Below are 12490 nucleotides of genomic sequence, written 5' to 3' on the forward strand. Positions count from 1 at the left end.
GACTCAAGAGAATCAAATATTTTATGAAATCATAGCGATATAATGTACTTTCCAGTGTGAATATAATATGGATTCTTAGTACATGTTCTAAGTCATGGAAACCTATTTTTTAAAATAGATTATACAGTGTTTATTCCAAGATGGATGTTTCAATTAATTTGCTGATCAATTAAATCTAACAAATAAATAGCAATAAATACATCTGCTTATAGTAAATGAATACTATTAAAAGCGCTGTACTAAAATTAAGTGAACTGATCAATTTGGACTGATTAATGAATTTTAAGTCAAGAAACACGGTATAGACCTTTTTAAAAACTTTTCTATTTCCTCCTGCTACGACGTTTCGGAGATTGGTTGTCTCCTTCCTCAGGTATGGGTAGGTATGGGGAAGCTCTTATCAGGTTTCTGGGGAATTACTTGAACAATTACATACACTTGGACTTCATAAAACACTTTCTGGGACGATGTCACCATTTGGACGGTTTGACGCAGAAATTAATTAAATTGATTAATGAATTCAATTACGAGTTGAGGAGGGTTGTAGATCATTTTGTGTGCTAAAATTTCCAATATATATTTCATATTTTTTCTTCACTTGCCATGGTTATTTGTTGAATTTTTCGTACATGTACTAAGTTATAAAATCAGACTATCTTGTAGTACACGTTATAGTGTAAATTTATAAATCGTATGTCTTTACTTATTCCTGATTTGTCAAGTCTCTAAACAAATGAGAATCAAAATGTATGAGTACTAAATAAATACAATAAAAACGACATACTAACATTTTAACAAATTGTTTCTAATACGAATTTAAGAGGATTGTTTATCGTATTGTGTAGAAGAAATTTCAATTATAATTTCACATATTTTTTCTACTGTGTCACTGCTTTGTTTTCAGACTTTTCGTACATGTACTAAAACTTGAAACCATATTATTTTAAAATATAAGTAATAGTATTTCTTTCTACAATGTATTTTTCGGTTCTCTGCATATTTTTTTGTAATGTTTCCCAGTTCACAATAGCAACAAAAACGTTTGTGTAATAAATTAATGCTTAAAAAAACTCTGTACTAAAAGTTTGCCATGTGATTTCTAATACAAATTTTAGAGGATTGTTCTCCATGTTACGTGTGTAAGATTTTCAATTATAATTTCGTCTTATTTTTCTGATTTTGTCATTTTAACATTTTGACATTAATTAAATAACACTTTCTAGTGCTTAATTTAAGGTCGAGATCGCTGTAAATACATGAATTTCATTGTGTGAAAATTATGTTATACAACATTTCGAGGTTGCTATTTTGTCACAAAACCAACCACAAAAAAGCCTCTAATATTGCAGTTACTGTGCCAAAAAGTCCATTTCCATGGCAGGTTGCATATCGCTCATTAGCGATGGAAACGGCAAACTCTATTAACTTCTATTTACTGATTTTATTTTTAAACTCAGATGTAATTTTTTATCTTTTTGTTTTTTGTAATTTCTCTATTAGCAGTACAATTTAATCCCTTTTTTCGCAATTAAGTAATTAACCAGAATTGCATAAATTTAAAAATTTTGAATTTCCTCCTAATATAAAATTCAGTTGGTCTTGATGCAATTGTGCGATAATATATCCAGAATTTCATTTGCTATCCATTTATTTGAAAATGTAGCATCCTCGGGGCATCAAAATCAATTTGGTACAAATGGAAAATTCCTCTGGTGTGGAGATTCATTAGCTATATGGAGAAAATTGAATGGGAAAAACTCACCCGTAGACGTCAGCAACACTCATATTGCTCACTCTCGGTGAGTGTTTGCGTTGCACAGGATTTTTTCCCCACACGTTGAATGATTTTCTTGTACAGATTCTCGATGGAAAAAAATATATCAGCAGGGATGGTCAGATGACCGGAAGAGTTTTACTTTATATTTCAGATAGACACAGACACTTGGTAAGTTTACCTTGAAGAGCAACTGATCACATTCAAGAGGGTAAAATAATATATCACATTTCTGCAGGACAACTAAAAGACGTGCTATTGTGCAATTTTTCACCCCAACTGGAAATAAAAGGGACACAAAACCACTTTTGGGGACGATTGTATGTAGTTGCCCGTCTTGTGAGGAAGTTGTCTGCAGAGTCAGTGTTTCAATTTAAACGATGGTACAACTAGAGCGACACGAATATGAGATATTTTCGCCAACCCTCTTCACAAAATGTTGCTTGCAGGAGAGCTGCGTGACTCTCCCCTATTGCTATTTTGTCGATTTTCTCTCTCTCTAGCACCCATAAAATGCTATGTATGAACTCATGTAAACGGAAAAATCGATAAATGGTCGCTCTTGTACGACGGATGAATCGCGAGGGAGACTCAAGATACTCTAGAGACTGTCTTTTGCACTACCAAAAATCAACCATATGACGTTACATATGCCTGCAGCAACTAATATGCAGACGTTATATACCACAAAATCTTAAGTGAAAATCGGATGGAAAAATACCTCAGAGAAACACTTTATTGTCTCACTAAATCACAGACACAATTTTCACTGAGCTCTAGCCTAGAGCCTTAGATGCTCTCTATCGAGCTCATCCCTTTACACTTCACTTTCACTGCATAAGCCAATTTCCTTATCTCATCATACACACTCATCCATAATGCCTCAGGTTAATTTTTCAACTTTTCCTCACTTCGATTTTCCCAACTGCACAAAAAATTCCAATAGACTCCTCCCAATCTCTAATGCACAAATATCCCAACAAAAAGAAAACTATAAAATCTCACAAAAAGTCCTCAAGGAAAATCAGTGAAAAATGCACAAATTGCTGGGAAAAAGCATCACCTTTGAGTATGGCAGTTTCAGAGGAATAAAGTTAAAAAGGACACAGAGAAAATATATAGACAAGTTGGGAAAATTTCGCGATTCGTTCAATTGGACGTTCACCTCCCTTTTGGCCGTACCGATGTGCTTTTTCCCTTCACGATGTGACTTCAATTGCAAAATGCGTGCGTCCCCCTTCGGATATTCCCTCTTCTTCACAATTGTTATGGGCAAAAGCACCCCATAAAGGCCCGATGGCACTTCGTGCATGTCTCGGCTTTTCTTCTCTCACCATCTTCTTCCACCTTTTATGCTTTCTATGATGTCGCATACAGGATGCCTCAGAAAAACCCACCCTTATGCCTCTTTTACCCAACATCACGTGGGTTAAAGAACGGTTTATCTGAGATCAAAATCGCATTAAAAATCATGCCACTGCAGTGTCGTTAGAACTCTTGGGACATTGCCTAGAACAGGGGCTTGGCGAAGAATGGGCGTTCACCCTGTGTTCAGGGGAAATCAGAGAGCTTTTCCAAAAGAATAGCAAAATGGCAGTAAAACTTATAATAGCGCACTTAAGAATGATACAATAAAATAATAAAGATAATCGGACGGTGATTCCACCCATACTCCATAAAGAATTCTTCGTTTACATAAAGAAGCGGAAAGTTAACAAATTTATGAATCTTAAAAAATTTAGTACATGATCGTAATCAAGTTTAGTACATCTTTAGTACATACCAAAACTTTCTTTGTTAAGGTGTTAGAGCGAAGGAATGAAACCTAACAGTAGTTTTCAAAACAATGTTTTTAAAACACAAAGTCTTTGTGTTAAAATTTAAACAATCTTGATAATCTAAACTACGAGAATGGCTTGTAGTTCTACTATAGTAAGTACTAAAAACCCTTATGGCCTTTACACACTAGAGAAATTTATGTTCATATTGAAGCAAATTCTCTACACCTGTGCAGGAAAAACTCTTCAATATGGACATAAATTGTTCTAGTATGTAGAGACCATAAGGGTTTTTAGTACTTACTATTATCATTTTTATAAATTAGTTTAACATATGATAATAAAGGTGATATTAAACATAGAGTTCTACTTTACGAAATATCAAAACAAAGAAATCGTAATTTTTAGTATCCAAGCTAACACGGTACTTTAGCTCAGGACATTGAGTAAGGTAAAGTGCCCTCGAGTCGACCGGTTTCTCGACTCGACCGGTGTCCTATAAAATTGTCACTGATTTGTATTTATTTATGGAATAATTGACCTATTAATGTTAGATCATACGCCAAATATTAATGCAAATATAAATAATTTAAATATAAATAACTCTACCGGTCGAATTGAGGAATCGGTCGACTTGAGGGCACTTTACCTCATGCACTTTATTATTATCGTTTAACAACGGTTCGGGTTTAATTTAGCCTTGGAAAAGGACAAAAACATCTTGTGAATTGATTCCTAAAGAGCGATTATTTTATGTTATGCCTAGCGTATTATGCCCAGCGCACAACAAATTTTGTTAGTAAACATGTTTTCAAAATTGCCTATAAGAGTGAGGGAAATAACTAGATCTAGGTCTCTCTCAAACTCATTGAAATGTCAAAAACATGTTTACAAAACAAGAGTTGTTGTGCGTTGGCCATTAATATCTTTTACTTTGTAAACATGTTCTTGACATTTCAGTGGGACTTTGTGAAATCTTCTGATCAATTCGCACTTTCTCATACATAGAAAAAAAATTCACAACATTGTTTGTTAATTCCTATTGGGGACTTTCGAAATGCTCGTAAGTCACTAAAAAGTTCGAAAAAGTTTGTACTTTTTTACAAACTTTGTTCGTAACATGAACAATGAACACTTGACGAGAATTTTTCGTTTTTTTACAAGCAATTTTTGCATTACAAGTAGCAATTAGAAGCACATTTTTATTTGTTTGGCAAAAATTTACGAACAATTGACAAAATTTTATGAATATCTTTCTGCGTGTTTACGAACATTTACGAATAAAGGTTTGTAAGAGAACAAAAAATCGACCACTCAGAATATAATACGACTAACTCGCGAATGGCCAACTTTACAGAAGAGTGATTTAAAGCTGAGATTTTACATGCTGATCATAGGATTTTTAAGTATCGGAACCGATATAACTTTGGGAATAATTAACTTTTCGGTATAATATTCACAGGGAAGGTAGAGGGTGTCACGGAGTACCCGAAAAGCGAAAAAAACGAATTTTGCAAAAAATCGAGTTAGTCGCATTATATTCTGAGTGGTCGAAATGCTCGTCAAGTGATCATATATTACGAATAATCTTTGTAAAAAAGTACAAATTTTACGCATTTTGGATTTTGTAAGTCCCCATTTGAAATTCACTAGCAATTACGAACAATTTTACGAAACATTTTTTCTGTGTAGGCAGTTTTTTTAAAATCTGTTTACAAAATTAAAGATATTATGTGTCAGCCATAATGCCCAACGCACAACAACTTTAGTTTGTAAACATTTATTTTGAAAATTTCGTATGAAAGAGAGGGAGATGACTAGATCTCTGTTAAATTCACTCTCATAGAAATTTCAAAAAACATGTTTACAAAACAAAAATTATTGTGCGTTGTCCATAATGCCTAATGCCCAACGCACAATAACTTTTGTTTATTAAACATGTTTTTGACATTTCAGTGAGAGTGAATGAGATCTAGATCTAGTCATCTCGCTCATTCTCATAGGAAATTTTGAAAACATGTTTACAAACAAAAGTTATTGTGCGCTGGTCATAATGCATTATGACTTTTGCTTAATAAACATATTTTTTACATTTCACTGGGAGTGAGTGAAATCTAAATTAAATCTATGTTATCTCGCTCACTCTCATGATAAGTTTCAAAAACGAATTATTGTGCGTTATGCCCAACGCACAGTGACTTGTTTCGAAAACATCTTTTCAAAACTGTAGGGGGAAGTGGGGCACCTTTAAAACTGGGGCACATTTGAAATTGGGATTTCTCACCCATTTTTAAATAAAATTGAGCCTTATCGTGATATAATTTAGCTAGTCAAACAGATTGAGAAGCTAAATGACATTATGACATGGCTTAATTACATTTAAAAATATAAGAAAAATCCCAATTTTGTGCCCCACTTTCAAATGTGCCCCACTTCCCCCTATTTAAGAGTGACTGAAATACAAACGTGCTTTAAACATTTCAATGAGAGTGAATGAGATCTAGATCTAGTCATCTTGCTCACTCTTATAGGAAATTATGGAAACATATTTACAAACAAAAGTTACTGTGCACTTGGCATTAATTTATTATGCCCAGCACACAATAATTTTTGTTTATAAACATGTTTTCAAAATTTTCTATGAGAGTGAGCGAGATGACTAGATTTAGGTTTGAAATAGAAAACTTTCACATTCACTTATAGAAAAATCAAAAACATGTTTACGAAACAAAAGTTATTGTGCGCTGGGCATTAGGCGTCACGAAAAAAAGAAAACAAAAAAAAAACACTTTTGATGTTAATTTTCTGGTAACGAATATGTTGAATTAATAAATTTGATAAAGTTCTATAAAAAGTTCCACTTTATAAAAGGCCTCTTAACAAGAGTATTAAAATTAAATTACTCCTATATTTAGTGAAAAATTGTGAGGCATAAAAATGTTTCTCTAAGTTAGAGTTAGAGCAGTGTTAAATTTTTGTTGAACAACAATGACATTTTTATTATTCAGTTCACGTCCCCACAGAATTTATATATTGGCAAATTTAAAAGCTTTTTGAAAGTTAAAATGAAAGGCAATACTGTTGACTCCTCCTGTGAGGATTCATTACACCAAGAAAAGGAAGTTTCTCTATTTCCCATATAATATATAGAGCTTCTCTATGAGAAAGTGACTCGAGGGGATTTCTCTCCCGTGAGCTGCATTTTTCTACCCTCAAATTCCAAACCCCCCTTGCAAGAAAACTTTCCACGCAAACGTCTTTCGATCTGCGATAAGGCACTTCATGTTGTCATGGCAAATTTTTGGTGTTTGAGGAAAAATAAAAGGGAAAACGCTGAGAGAATTCATGAACCAAAAATTATTTTGTCCATTACATAAAATTCAGTAGAATCGCACCCACAGAACCAACCCCTTTGATGATCTCATTGGAATAAATTTGCTCACTTTGGAAGCCTTGAACTTTCCAATTCACTACCATTTTCCGAGAAATAAAAATGAGAAAATAGGACAGAAGGTGCAACGTGAAAATAGTTTTCAATAAAATACTTAAGTATAGTATATACTTTCTTGTGAACTTTCACTTGGGCTTTGGAGAGCTTCCGCCTGAATAAACTCCCAATAATAGTGGCAGAAACTTTTTCGTCCAAAACAGACAAATTGTAAACAAAATGCATAACCGCGTATACCATCTCATGAGATTGTCATGCTTTTCGCGTTTTCCAATTGAAAATGCAATATCCATACATCCATTGCAATTACTAATTTCATTTTGATTATGAAATTGTGAATTGTTCCACGGTATTTCACATGGTGGCAGAAAACACGAAGACCCCCCCAACAATGGAGGGAATAATTCTCTGAGGCATTCATTCATCAATGCAGTCTCTCTCTGCAAATCCACACCCAAAACAGTCAAATACTAAAAAAAAATAAACTTGAGTGGAAAAGAAACGCATTGTCTTGACACAATCATCAGCAATTGTCTTCGCATTTGCTGAATTAATCACTAACTTCAGGTGGTACATAATTAATTTTCCATAAACACGCACTTCGCGCGATTGTATTTTGATTTATTTTTCAACATTTATATCTTAGTATTATTTCTTTGCTCTTGGAAATGTGTAAGACGCATTATATATTTTGAGAAAAAATCCAGCAGTATAATTGTTCTTTTATGATCTAATTCTTACACTGAGAGAAATGTACTGTTTATAATACTAAAAATTATAATAAATTAATTAATTATTGTTCTTAGTTATAAAGATAATAAAATTGAAAACGAGACATCGAAAACCAAATAAACAATTATATTTTACCACTATGTAATCAGTACGAAAAAATCCAATGTACTAAAAATTAGTACACGACACTTATAAGTCACAAAAAATTAAGAGAATTTTAACTAAAATATTAGTACGAATTCTAGTTAGGCAATAATGGGAAAATTGGCAGTAAAGTCCATGCAGAACGAGAATTAGAACCTTGTCAATTTATTCCAAAAATTTTGCAGCGAAATTTTTACAACAAAGGAAATAAATTCCTCAGTACTAAAAAATATGTGAAATTCTTTGACTTTTAGGGAGTGCATAAGTTTCTGCCATGTTATAAAATTGGTTTTATTCCAAATCAAAAGAATTTGCAAATTAGACAGATTTCTTAAAAAATTCTTCTTAAATTTCGAGGTGTACTAAAAATTCTTTCTGAATTATATTTCATGAAAAAATGTGTAATATTTGATTATTTAGCACAAAATTATATATCAGAAAATCATAAAAAAAGAAACACGATGAAAAACGATTATACAAATAACAACTTCATCCTCTTCAGAAACTTATGAGTTCTAACGTGTTCAAAAAGTTAACATAGAATCATATTTAGTGCATGTTCTAAAATCATACAGCATACAAAATTGTGCCTTGGTAACAAATTTTTCTGAGTATATTGATTGTAAGAAAATATTGTATTCTGTTATTACTTAATACTCAAATACATAAATTCCAAGTAATTCTACGAAAATAACATATTTTCGAACCAAAATTGTATTCTTGAGAATAAGGAGTATAAATACTCAATTTGTTATTGCAGTTTTCCTGTATAATGAATGACTAGAATATTTACATTGGAAGACATATAATATTTTGCCTTAGGACTTGTTTAGTTTGTTTCCACATGGTTTACTCCTTGATTCTTTTATTTAAAAGATAAGAAATTATGTCAAGAATAATGTATCTCAACCACAATGTGAGATTGTCTCTTCCTGCCGTCACATAACTCGTTCTTCTTTTTTATTATGTTCATCATGAATCACCTGCACAAGAGCATACAAGAGAGAACACTTTTAATTGTCACTTTTGCACAAAACCAGCGACAGCTGATGATCATCCAGACACTCATAGCCGGAAGATACTGACGAGTTCATTGGACTCATTCACACTTTAATTCACTCTCAGATATTACCCTCAATTCCTCTCTCCATCCAAAAATTCACCATTCATCATATGTACTAAAAGAGAATCTCTATTTATAATTTTCGTCTGGACAGTTTTTTTTTGTTGTATCCACTCCCATCAGAAAGCATGAGACGCGCTTTTAGAACATCCCATCGTTATTCCCATTAAATGCTAAATAGGTTGATGTTTTACACCCAAAGAAGAAAGACAGCAATCAAAATTCTAATGAGTTAATTAGATTTTTCTCAACTGTGGGAGAATGTGCGATTCAAGAAAATCCGCCTGGCTTCATTTAATTTTTGCGTAAAAAAAATAAAATACTCACAATCAATGAATCTCAGTCACTTGACACAAATTCCACCAGTTAATTGATCAATTATCGATCGTGCAGATGATGAGATAATAACCCGATCCCCCTATAGCGATAGATCAGTAGTTTAGCTTATATTCTCACCCTGAGATATTTCCAATAAAAAAGAATACGATTTCTTTCAAAACAATCAAACCCCAATGTCCGCTATCTTATACCGTTTATCCCCGAAAACGTTTAAATAAAAATTATAGTTCTTGCGCATGTTTAAACCTGTTAAACTAGTTTATCACAACTTTTTAAATACTGTACACCATCGCAAAAATATCACTTTTAATTGATGTGCAGCATTGAACGAAGCCCCATGAAGTGATCAAGATTCACATTTGGTCACCAAATGCCTCCAAAAAGCGACCTTGTGGCGGTTTCTTTTTGCCTTGAAATGTGCTATTGCCGCTCTCTTGGAAAATCACTCACATACCGAGTGCAATAACAAATTATCAAAAAGTGATATATTTCTCTTTTACTGCTTATTCCCTCGCAAAACATAATCCAAAGCACATATACTATGAAAATTGTGCCATAAAAGAACCCCCAAGCACTACGAACTATTGATAAAAAAAACTTTTTTAACACACAAATGTGCTTGAAAATGATATTCCGTTCAGCTTTAACCAAATGATAAGGTTGGAAAATTTATGGAAATTCACTGATCACACTTTGACAAATTGCACCATTTCATCCAAGTGGATGAGAGGTCAATATGACCCCGAAAAGGGGTGAGTCAGACACCAGAAAGAGGGAGCAGGTGTATGCAATTTCACTAAAACACCTGCCCTTATGTCTCGTGCAATTTGGCGGCAAATATTGCATCCTGCTGAAAAATTCATCCAGGTGACTTTGAAGACCCCGAGAGGAAAGGCATTAAAACTTTCAATAGGTCTTTTATATGGGATGTTGGCTCCAAGTATCCAAACACGAGACTTCAATTAGCATTTATTCCTCGTGTGAGATCAATAATCGCCCTCCTCGTGAAACAATAATTTCAGTAGTTGACGGAAAACCAACATACAAAAAGCATTCTTAATAAAAGGCATTTTTGGTGCTAATAGGGTGACATAATAAATGATCATAAGAACTGGAAGATCACTTTGTAAAGTTAATCTTTGTCGCGACTGTCTGCATTGGACTGGAAAATTGAAGTACGACGGTTAATGTTTGTTGATGAATATTCTAGGGAGAAAATCACGGAACTGATTACAGAACTATTAATCTAAACTGTCACTCTTCATAGAAGAACAAAAAGAGAATTTTTGGAGACAGATTTAGACCGACTAGCCTTTCTCTATTAGCGTTTTATTAAGAGAATGCTCTTGGAAATGAAATTAGAATAGAAAGTCTCACGCCTTATTGAATTGGACTATGAGGTCCAATTTTAAACCCCAAAATCACTTAGGGGAATGTGGGCATGGTTCGCACAGAGTGAACCTTCAAACGATGCGAATTTTCTCTTTGTTTGCAAAGAACTGGTTTACCATTTCTCATCTCGCCTTATGAGGTTAATAATCAACTATCGTATGGCTAAGACGTGACGACCTAGCTCTTTACAAACAAAGAGAAAATTCGCATCGTTTGAAGGTTCACTATGTGCGAACCATACCTACATTCCCCTAGTAATCAGCCAAGCAAGGAAGATTTTAATTGAGATTTTCTTGAAAATTTAATAATTTATTCATTCAGAAAAAATAATACTTATTGCGTATTATTTGTTCAGGATTCAGGCTTAAGATTTATCCATTTGACTTAACTGGATTGATGTTGTAAAAAGGGAATTTTAAGATTTTTTTAAAACTAGGATAGAAGTACCCAAGACAGTAAATTGATCTACAGTGCTGTCTCGCTATATGCACAGTTTGGGTACTTTTTTGACAGTTCTCTCTCTGAATATGCACAACTTTTTTTAAATTCCCAACGGTTTTTTTCTTTCTTTTAATAAATTATCATTTTTTTATTGTTCTAGAATTTCCCGTGTTATTTTAAATATAATAAGAGACAGAAAAAATAAAATTAAGAAAATTAAAAACAAGAAAAATTAGTTACCAAGAAAATAATTTTCTTTATTACTTTGTCAAAATGTAAACAAAATGATTTTGAATGAAACCGACACAAAAGCTGTGCATATAAAGAGACAGCACAGTATCAGATTTTGACAAAAAAATCAGTAGAATTACTTGTTGTTGGGAAATGTGAGACCTTTGGAAACTAGGGTAACCCTCTGGTCTAAAGACGACTTTAGGGGTCACAGTCTTCAGACTTAAGTTTCGTCACTATGACTAATATCGCACTAATTTATTTTCAGTTAAATTGATCAATTAAATGTTGAAACTTGAAAAATTATTGCGGTTTCTTGCTCTTTGAAAATTCAAAACATAGAGGATCTGGGCTAAACTTCTAATATGGAAACCTTTTAAGAGCGCCTGTACGGATAAGCTAGGTTCCTAAAGTTAAAATCCAAGGTCAGAGTAAGACACTAATCAATACGATAATAATAAGTATTTGACTCATAAGAATGAGATATATTTTGTTTGATGTCTTGTTTTGATGTCTTGTCTTGATGTTTTGTTTGATATAGAAGGAACCTCGTACAGGCTTCAGACATACGGCCTTCAGTCAAGATTTTTTTGTTAATTTGATTTAAGATTAGATATTAAAGGTAAATAAACCATTAGTTTATGAATACGTGAAAAAAATTATTTGCTATTATGAATTATAAGACTTTCAGGAACTGGACTAAACTTCTAGTCTAAAGCGATCTTCAGACTAGAGGTTTAGTCCAGTTCCCGAAAGACTCAAAATCCTAAATAGCAACCAATTCAATTTGTTCTTCAGATTGAAATAGATTAATTTTTCTTAATAATCCGTTTCTAAGTCAAGATTTTCCAAAAATTTTCAACTGATAAAAAATAAGAGAAGTTAAGCCTTATGGCTAAGCCTTATGTCTGAAACCCGTATAAGGACCGCTTTATACGGAGACTAAAGTTTACTGATATGGCTTAACTTCTCTAACTTCTAATCAAACAAGACTTAAGAAAATTTTAACTCAGAGTAGGGTATTAAAGGCAAATGGCCCACTATATTTTGAAAAAATACTATTCTTTGTTATAGAGGACTTCAAGATC

The 12490-nt window shown here is 33.0% G+C and overlaps 1 protein-coding gene across 2 annotated transcripts in view; it reads right to left on the minus strand.

Moving 5' to 3' along the window:
- LOC129802822 (IQ motif and SEC7 domain-containing protein 2) overlaps positions 1-12490 on the minus strand; it is a 107736-nt gene that overhangs the window by 78510 nt on the left and 16736 nt on the right. Inside the window, exon 1 of one of the 2 annotated variants that reach the window (XM_055848929.1) lies at positions 1763-2977. The exons of the other annotated variant lie outside the window; for it this stretch is intronic. Within the exon in view, the coding sequence (XP_055704904.1) occupies positions 1763-1785 (23 nt within the window). The 5' untranslated portion in view covers positions 1786-2977. Of the gene's footprint in view, positions 1-1762; positions 2978-12490 lie in introns of those variants that run through there. 2 annotated transcript variants of the gene reach the window in all.

Source organism: Phlebotomus papatasi, chromosome 2 (genome assembly GCF_024763615.1).
Source record: "Phlebotomus papatasi isolate M1 chromosome 2, Ppap_2.1, whole genome shotgun sequence".
NCBI classification, from domain to species: Eukaryota; Metazoa; Arthropoda; class Insecta; order Diptera; family Psychodidae; genus Phlebotomus; species Phlebotomus papatasi.